At 31.8% G+C, this 9,704-nt stretch overlaps 1 protein-coding gene across 1 annotated transcript; it reads right to left on the bottom strand.

Moving 5' to 3' along the window:
- Positions 1-870: 870 nt before the first annotated feature.
- LOC148942466 (uncharacterized) lies at positions 871-6,937 on the bottom strand. Its single transcript, XM_089102717.1, has 4 exons — positions 6,911-6,937; positions 4,387-4,587; positions 3,256-3,456; positions 871-1,053 (listed from the first exon to the last, which is right to left on the bottom strand). The coding sequence occupies exons 1-4, from the start codon at positions 6,935-6,937 to the stop codon at positions 871-873; spliced, it is 612 nt and encodes a 203-aa protein (XP_088958843.1).
- Positions 6,938-9,704: the final 2,767 nt, after the last annotated feature.

Below are 9,704 nucleotides of genomic sequence, written 5' to 3'. Positions count from 1 at the left end.
ATAGAGGCAGAGACAGATGAGAAGAATCTGGAGGAAACGAGAAGAAAAATTATATGTGACATGGAGAGAAATTTATACCGATTGCAAGTAAGCTCATATAAAAGAAGGATTGATATGATAGAAAAGGAAGATCAAAATAAGAGACTGGTAAAAGAGGGCTTTCTCCATAGCGTAAAAGACAGCAGTGAAAACCCAAAGAAAAATGTGTATAGTGCAAGATATAACTCGGATTATTATGATGATTATGCTCCAAGAGAAGAGAAAAAGTGTCCCTTTAAGAGACAGCATAAGAGCTCATTCTACGAAAAGGATTTTAAACAACGGAAACCGTGGTGGAAGTGTTCTCATATACCATTTTACGATAAATCTCATTTTTGATATGCTTGATAAGTTTTATACCATAATCATACAATAGATTTGTTTATGCTATTTTAATTTTCTCATACTCGATATGCATAGAGTAAGGATACCAGCAGAGACTTCTGTACATGAATAGTTCAGATTCATTAGATCACCCCTTAGTGTTCTCAGTCCACAGCCAAGTTTTCTATCAAAGACAAAAATATTTCGTAGAAGTTAGCTGTGTAATTTTTTTTTCTTAAGAAATCAACATTTCCGTTTTTAACCATGCTATTTAAATAAATTCATTCTTCTAATTTTTATTTATTCGACAGATCAATATTTATAACAGTTTTTAAATATATAATGTCAGGTTCAATTATTTCTACATCGCTATCACTATCTTCCAGCATTGCTATATTACACAGAGGGGGTTGCATACATTCAACCTCTGGTTTAAGTAATTGAACACCATCTTCATCATTTGTCGTTATAACGATCATAGGGGGCATGTCATCATATAACCGCTCGTCATCCTCGACACAGACTCGGCCCGAAGGCCCCCCGCCGTACCAAGTCCTCAGATGTATATGATAGTCCATCATCTGTATAATGAACTTCTAGCACGTCATCATCATCATCCGTACTTTCAATCTCGGGTTTACACAAAAGAAGCTCCTCACTTTCCGTGAGCTCCCACTCGGTCCATACATCCTAAAAGATTGAGAACACCACGATCAAATGCTAGAGTTTACGGTCAAAAACCTTTATTAGTTCAGATTTTACGAGAATAGTTTATTTTCGAACCAAAAAATGTATTTACAATAATTTTATTAAAAAAAACTAGATTTGTGGTGCTTTGGTGAGATGTAGTATTAGTAGTTGTATTTGAACTAAAAATAACGACACTATTAAAATTTTAGATGAATTTATCGCTCTTTGGGCAACTAAATACAGTAAAAACTTACACACACACAAAAAAAAACTTACACAAAAAAAACTTACACACACACAAAAACTTACACGCACAAAAACTTACACACGCAAAAAAACTTACACACAGACACAAAATTTACACACACAAAAACTTACACAGACAAAAAAACTTACACAGACAAAAAACTTACACACACACACACAAATTTACACACACACACAAAAACTTACAAACGCGACGTATAAGTATGTTAAAAGCGAGCTATTTCCCTACGAAAACACAAAAAAATCAGACAAAAAGTACATTGTTGCTTCAGTACCGACGCGATTACAGTAAAAGTTATGAAATTTATGCGCTGTTTAAACTAACTACGACTAAGTATCTTAAAAGGCGAGGTATTTTTCTTGCAAGTAGTAAGAAAGGCTTGCAAAAATATGATAATACTACTAGTACTAACAACTTAAACGGAGTTCTGAAAGTGGAAGTTTATTAAATTATTAAGAAGGCTATTATTTCTTTGAAATATGCATTTACACAACAATTTCCATGTTTTTGATTTTATATTAACGTAGAATTTAAACATAGCTTCAATTAACTATTTTTTACAATCAAACTACAAGATTACATTTTATTGAACCAGAGAAATGTATGGTCATATGATTTTATTGTAAAAGCCACTATACTTTATAAAATTCCCTTTTTCATGTTTCGTCTCCTTAACAATTCCTGAAAGTTTCAAATTGATATACCAAATCATACTTGACTTCGGGCTTCATTACGGAGTTCTGAAAGTAAAAGTAAAATCTTTAGTGAGAAATAATAATAAAATTTAAACTTACATTAAGATCAGCAGCTTGCATGATAGGTTGATAGGTTCGGACATCGCTTGACGGGAGGTTGAGGCTTGTTGTGGCATTGACGGGGATGGGTATGGATTCTCTTGATTGTGGGTCATGATAGGGCCAGAATATTTGATGACTAGTCCTCTTGAAGGGCCGGCGACTTCATCGTCTTGTATGCGGAGTATAGATGGGTTAGCATATCTCATCTGAAAGCAAAAGTTTATTAAATTATTAAGAAGGCTATTATTTCTTTGAAATACGCATTTACACAGTAATTTTCATGGTTTGATTTTATATTAATGAAGAATTTAAACATAGCTCCAATTAGCTATTTTTCACAATCAAACTATGATATTACATTTCGCTGAACCAGAGAATTAGGTACAAAAAATTACACCCGCAAAAAAAAAAACTTACACACACACACAAAAATTTACGCACACAAAAACTTACACAGACAAAAAAACTTGCACAGACAAAAACAATTACACACACACACAAAAACTTACACACACACACAAAAACTTACACACACAACGGCTAAGTATGTTAAAGGCTAGCTATTTTCTTGCGAAAACACAAAAAAACAGAAAAAATGCTCATTGTTCCTTTAGTAGCCACACAATTAGACTAAAAATTACGATATTTATGCACAATTTCAACTAACTACGGCTAAGTATCTTAAAAGGCGAGATATTTTTCTTGCGAGTAGTAAGAAAGGCTTGCAAAAATATGATAATACTACTAGTACTAACAACTTATACGGAGTTCTGAAAGTGGAAGTTTATTAAATTATTAAGAAGGCTATTATTTCTTTGAAATATGTATTTACACAAAAATTTCCATGTTTTTGATTTTATATTAAAGTATAATTTAAACATAGCTTCAATTAACTATTTTTCACAATCAAACTACAAGATTACATTTTATTGAACCAGAGAAATGTATGGTCATATGATTTTATTGTAAAAGCCACTATACTTTATAAAATTCCCTTTTTCATGTTTCGTCTCCTTAACAATTCCTGAAAGTTTCAAATTAATATACCAAATCATACTTGACTTCGGGCTTCATTACAGAGTTCTGAAAGTAAAAGTAAAATCTTTAGTGAGAAATAATAATAAAATTTAAACTTACATTAAGATCAGCAGCTTGCATGATAGGTTCGGACATCGCTTGACGGGAGGTTGAGGCTTGTTGTGGTATTGACATGGAAGGGTAGGGATTCTCTTGATTGGTGGTCATGATAGGGCCAGAATATTTGATGACTGTTCCTCTTGAAGGGCCGGTGACTTCACCGTCTTGTATGCGGAGCATAGATGGGTTAGCATATCTCCTCTGAAAGTAAAAGTTTATTAAATTATTAAGAAGGCTATTATTTCTTTGAAATATGCATTTAGACAGTAATTTTCATGCTTTGATTTTATATTAATGAAGAATTTAAACATAGCTCCAATTAGCTATTTTTCACAATCAAACTATGATATTACATTTCGCTGAACCAGAGAATTAGGTACAAAAACTTACACACGCCAAAAAAAAAACTTACACACACACACAAAATTTACACACACAAAAACTTAAACAGACAAAAAAACTTTCACAGACAAAAAAAATTACACACACACACAAAAACTTACACACACACACAAAAACTTACACACACAACGGCTAAGTATGTTAAAGGCTAGCTATTTTCTTGCGAAAACACAAAAAATCAGAAAAAATGCTCATTGTTCCCTTAGTAGCCACACAATTAAACTAAAAATTACAATATTTATGCAGAGTTTCAACTAACTACGGCTAAGTATCTTAAAAGGCGAGATATTTTTCTTGCGAGTAGTAAGAAAGGCTTGCAAAAATATGATAATACTACTAGTACTAACAACTTATACGGAGTTCTGAAAGTGGAAGTTTATTAAATTATTAAGAAAGCTATTATTTCTTTGAAATATGCATTTACACAGCAATTTCCATGTTTTTGATTTTATATTAACGTAGAATTTAAACATAGCTTCAATTAACTATTTTTTACAATCAAACTACAAGATTGCATTTTATTGAACCAGAGAATTGTATGGTCATATGATTTTATTGTAAAAGCCACTATACTTTATAAAATTCCCTTTTTCATGTTTCGTCTCCTTAACAATTCCTGAAAGTTTCAAATTAATATACCAAATCATACTTGACTTCGGGCTTCATTACGGAGTTCTGAAAGTAAAAGTAAAATCTTTAGTGAGAAATAATTATAAAATTTAAACTTACATTAAGATCAGCAGCTTGCATGATAGGTTCGGACATCGCTTGACGGGGGGTTGAGGCTTGTTGTGGCATTGACATGGATGGGTAGGGATTCTCTTGATTGGTGGTCATGATAGGGCCAGAAAATTTGATGACTGTTCCTCTTGAAGGGCCGGCGACTTCACCGTCTTGTATGCGGAGCATAGATGGGTTAGCATATCTCCTCTGAAAGTAAAAGTTTATTAAATTATTAAGAAGGCTATTATTTCTTTGAAATATGCATTTAGACAGTAATTTTTATGTTTTAATTTTATATTAATGAAGAATTTAAACATAGCTTCAATTAGCTTTTTTTCACAATCAAACTATGATATTACATTTCGCTGAACCAGAGAATTAGGTTTAGACTTTTCTTAAAAGCCTAAACAAAAACTGAAATTGTAAAACAGCAAAATTTCGGTAACATGAGTTAATTGATTAGGTTTAGAATTTTATCAAAAGCCTAAATGGGAAATTAAAATTATGCAAAACAAAAAAAATGTCACTAGCGTCATTAAATTAGTTACCATTAACTCAGGAGTTATTCAAACGGGATCACTTGCGTGAATACTAGACACTTTGTCCCCATTCCAGATCCGTCATTCAACTTCTCTCCAAATTCAGGGTCTTATCCCGCCACCAGACACCAATTGTGGCAACTTCTACTGCAGCAACCAATAATTAGAACCCAAGCTCTAAAATTGGTCTCAATCAGAAACCCTTATCGCTGTCTAAATTCACCAAGTGTAAAGATTTTCAAACAGAGGTCTTTATTCTACAAAGTTCAGGGAAGGTCTGACAATTTCATATGAGCAAAAATTCATTCAATACGAAACTAGCCTATATTTAATCAAAGATGAACGGAAATAATAACGAATAATTGTTCAAACGTAAACTTATGTCCAATGACATACTAGTTAAAGTGACAAAAAACTTTTTCACAAGAGGACATTTTCAACTAAAAGTAGAACGAGGGTTGAGGCGGGGACAGCCCCATTCATATACAGAATAATTTTTGTTCGTCTTAAGTTTTAGTGTTGCTTCTTACTTCCAACTGAAAACTTATTTTTTAATTTGATGTTTTACCTTTTTTTCAAATCATTCTATAAATATCCGTTTGAATAGACCCTCTCTTATCAGTTTAATTTGATTTGAGTACTGGTTCGATTCGAACAGCAAACATTCTTTCTACCCTTTAGACTTTTCAAGCATAGTAAACTTGATTACGGTATGTAATTTGTAGGGATTAATTCATTTTAAATATTTGCAATTGGAATAAAAAGCAAATTCTGTGGGAGCATACTAGCTAGCACAGATCCAGATGGGCTGAATTCACATTTTAGAGTCAAAAAGTGCACACAAAAAGCAATTTTTTCACAAGAGAACATTTTCAACTAAAAGTAGAGTCAGGGTGTGATAAACCTATTAGAGTGACAAAAACTTTTTCTCCACAAGAGGACATTTTTCAACTAAAAGTAAAGAGCTACTAGACTAAATCAAAAATGAGTAGAAATAATAACGAATAATTGTTCAAACTTATATTGTCTGTAAAGTTATGTCTAGCGATAAACTTGTTAGAGTGACAAAAACTTTTTTTCCACAAGAGGACATTTTCAACTAAAAGTAAAGACCTACTAGACTAAATCAAAGGTGAGTAGAAATAATAACGAATAATTGCTCAAACTTTAATTTTCTTTAAATTTATTTATAGTGATAAACTATTTTGAGTTAAAAAAAGCTTTTTCCCACAAGAGGACACTTTTCAACTAAAATTAAAGAGATACCATACTAAATAATAGATATGCTTAAATAATAACGAATAATTATAAAAAACTAAATTTTTTTTAAAGTTGTGTTTAACTAAAAACTTCTTAGTTACAAAACTCTTTCCAACAAGAGGATACTTATCAACTAAAATTACAGATCTGCTAGACCAAATTAAAGATGTGCTGAAATAATAACGAATAATTGTTCAAACTTAAATTTTCTGTAAAGTTATGTATAGAGATAAACTTGTTAGAGTGACAAAAACTTTTTTTCACAAGAGAACATTTTCAACTAAAAGTAGAGCGAGGGTTGAGGCGGGGACAGCCCCATTCATATACAGAATAATTTTTGTCGGCTTAAGTTTTAGTGTTGCTTCTTACTTCCAACTGAAAACTTACTTTTTAATTTGATGTTTTACCCTTTTCAAATCATAAATGTTTTACCCTTTTCAAAGAAAAGTTTAGTTAGGTTAGGTTAGATTATGTTAGGTTAGGTTAATTTAGGTTAGGCTAGGTTAGCCTACGTACACGCGCGTGTACGTAGGCTAACCTAGCCTAACCTAAATTAACCTAACCTAACATAATCTAACCTAACCTAACTAAACTTTTCTTTCTAGTCTTGCATATCAAAGTTAAAAACCATAGTTTTCACGCTCCCTCCTGTGAATTGGGTGCTAGCCAGTTTAATTCCCAATCAAATGAGTCCTTTTCAAAGTTTCTGTGACGACTCCTTCTGTGAGTACTTGGATAATGTAAAATAATTGATCCATGATATTCTTATAGCCTGAGTTTCCCTCCCCTTGCATCATTTAAGTTGTAATAGCTTTGAGTTTGGGATATATTACAAAATATCGTTTATCAATTTTTCTTCTTTTTTTTTTATGAATGAACAAGAAGTGTGAAATCACAGAGTTGATCAATCTTTGATAGTGTTACAGAAATTCTCACTCCCATCGATGCTTTCCTATGTCCAAAACAAAATCGAACGTAACAATTAATTAATCTGCATTGAAGATGTCTCGTTTGACGCAATTAGTCTATGTGATGTAAGAAGTATTGTTTTGAATCCATTCTCCGTGAGTGATAAGTGGCAATTCTAGTGAGTGTTAAGTGATATATAGAAAGGTAATTATTGTTCTAAAATCAACAGTTTGCACGATTTCGTAAACAAATAACCGTTAGGTTAGTATATTTTAGGGCTTTGAAAGGTTTAAAAGTCAGTATAGGCTGAAATATAGGACAAGATAGAAAATAATGGAAGGTTCTTCAAATGTAAGCCCGCCAACGTTTGATGTAAGTTCAAATAATAAGTCTTTTCAGTGTGTTTTCCATCCAAAAATATGTAAAATATGATGAACTATGTTCCTTGATTATAATTCATATTTTTCAATTAGGAAGGTTAAGGCTTGGCAAAAAAAGAGGAATTGTCAGTGAAAAAAAACTCACAAATTTAGCTCTTGATGTGTCTTTTCGATGTGTTTTCTAAATAAAATATACAAACTACAATGAAAATATTGGGTCAAATCGAATTAAACTGATAAGAGAGGGTCTATTCAAACAGATATTTATGGCATGATTTGAAAAGGGTAAAACATGAAATTAAAAAATAAGTTTTCAGTTGGAAGTAAGAAGCAACACTAAAACTTAAGCCGACAAAAATTATTCTGTATATGAATGGGGCTGTCCCCGCCTCAACCCTCGCTCTACTTTTAATTGAAAATGTTCTCTTGTGAAAAAAAGTTTTTTGTCACTCTAATTAGTTTATCTCTAAACATAACTTTACAGAAAATTTAAGTTTGAGCAATTATTCGTTATTATTTCTGCACATCTTTGATTAGGTCTAGTAGCTCTTTACTTTTAGTTGAAAAGTGTCGTCTTGTGGGAAAGAGTTTTTGTCGCTCTAATAAATTTATCGCTAAACATAACTTTACAGAAAATTTAAGTTTGAGCAATTATTCATTATTATTTCATCATATCTTTGATTTAGTCTGGTAGCTCTTTACTTTTAGTTGAAAAGTGTCCTCTTGTGTGAAAAAGTTTTTTGTTACTCTAAAGAGTTTATCTCTATACATAACTTTACAGAAAATTTAAGTTTGAGCAATTATTCGTTATTATTTCTACTCACCTTTGATTTAGTCTAGTAGCTCTTTACTTTTAGTTGAAAATGTCCTCTTGGTCACTCTAACAAGTTTATCGCTAGACATAACTTTACAGAAAATATAAGTTTGAACAATTATTCGTTATTATTTCTACTGATTTTTGATTTAGTCTAGTAGCTCTTTACTTTTAGTTGAAAAATGTCCTCTTGTGGAGAAAAAGTTTTTTCACTCTAATAGGTTTATCACACCCTGACTCTACTTTTAGTTGAAAATGTTCTCTTGTGAAAAAATTGCTTTTTGTGTGCACTTTTCGACTCTAAAATATGAATTCAGCCCATCTGGATCTGTGCTAGCTAGTATGCTCCCACAGAATTTGCTTTTTATTCCAATTGCAAATATTTAAAATGAATTAGTCCCTACAAATTACATACCGTAATCAAGTTTACTATGCTTAAAAAGTCTAAAGGCTAGAAAGAATGTTTGCTGTTCGAATCGAACCAGTACTCAAATCAAATTAAACTGATAAGAGAGGGTCTATTCAAACGGATATTTATGGCATGATTTGAAAAAGGTAAAACATCAAATTAAAAAATAAGTTTTCAGTTGGAAGTAAGAAGCAACACTAAAACTTAAGACGAACAAAAATTATTCTGTATATGAATGGGGCTGTCCCCGCCTCAACCCTCGCTCTACTTTTAGTTGAAAACGTCCTCTTGTGAAAAAGTTTTTTGTCACTTTAACTAGTATGTCATTGGACATAAGTTTACGTTTGAACAATTATTCGTTATTATTTCTGTTCGTCTTTAATTAAATATAGGCTAGTTTCGTATTGAATGAATTTTTGCTCGTATGAAATTGTCAGACCTTCCCTGAACTTTGTAGAATAAAGTCCTCTGTTTGAAAATCTTTACACTTGGTGAATTTAGATAGCGATAAGGGTTTCTGATTGAGACCAATTTTAGAGCTTGGGTTCTAATTATTGGTTGCTACAGTAGAAGTTGCCACAATTGGTGTCTGGTGGCGGGATAAAACCCCTGAATTTGGAGAGAAGTTGAATGGCGGATCTGGAATGGGGACAAAGTGTCTAGTATTCACGCAAGTGATCCCGTTTGAATAACTCCTGAGTTAATGGTAACTAATTTAATGACGCTAGTGACATTTTTTTTGTTTTGCATAATTTTAATTTCCCATTTAGGCTTTTGATAAAATTCTAAACCTAATCAATTAACTCATGTTACCAAAATTTTGCTGTTTTAAAATTTCAGTTTTTGTTTAGGCTTTTAAGAAAAGTCTAAACCTAATTCTCTGGTTCAGCGAAATGTAATATTATAGTTTGATTGTGAAAAAAAGCTAATTGGAGCTATGTTTAAATTCTTCATTAATATAAAATCAAAACATGAAAATTACTGTGTAAATGCATATTTCAAAGAAATAATAG

The sequence above is a fragment of the Artemia sp. Qi Xiang Cuo genome, chromosome 16 (assembly GCF_049724085.1).
Source record: "Artemia sp. Qi Xiang Cuo chromosome 16, ASM4972408v1, whole genome shotgun sequence".
NCBI classification, from domain to species: domain Eukaryota; kingdom Metazoa; phylum Arthropoda; class Branchiopoda; order Anostraca; family Artemiidae; genus Artemia; species Artemia sp. Qi Xiang Cuo.
The sequence above is the reverse complement of the archived record's forward strand: the minus strand, read 5'-3'. Positions and strand labels throughout refer to the sequence as shown.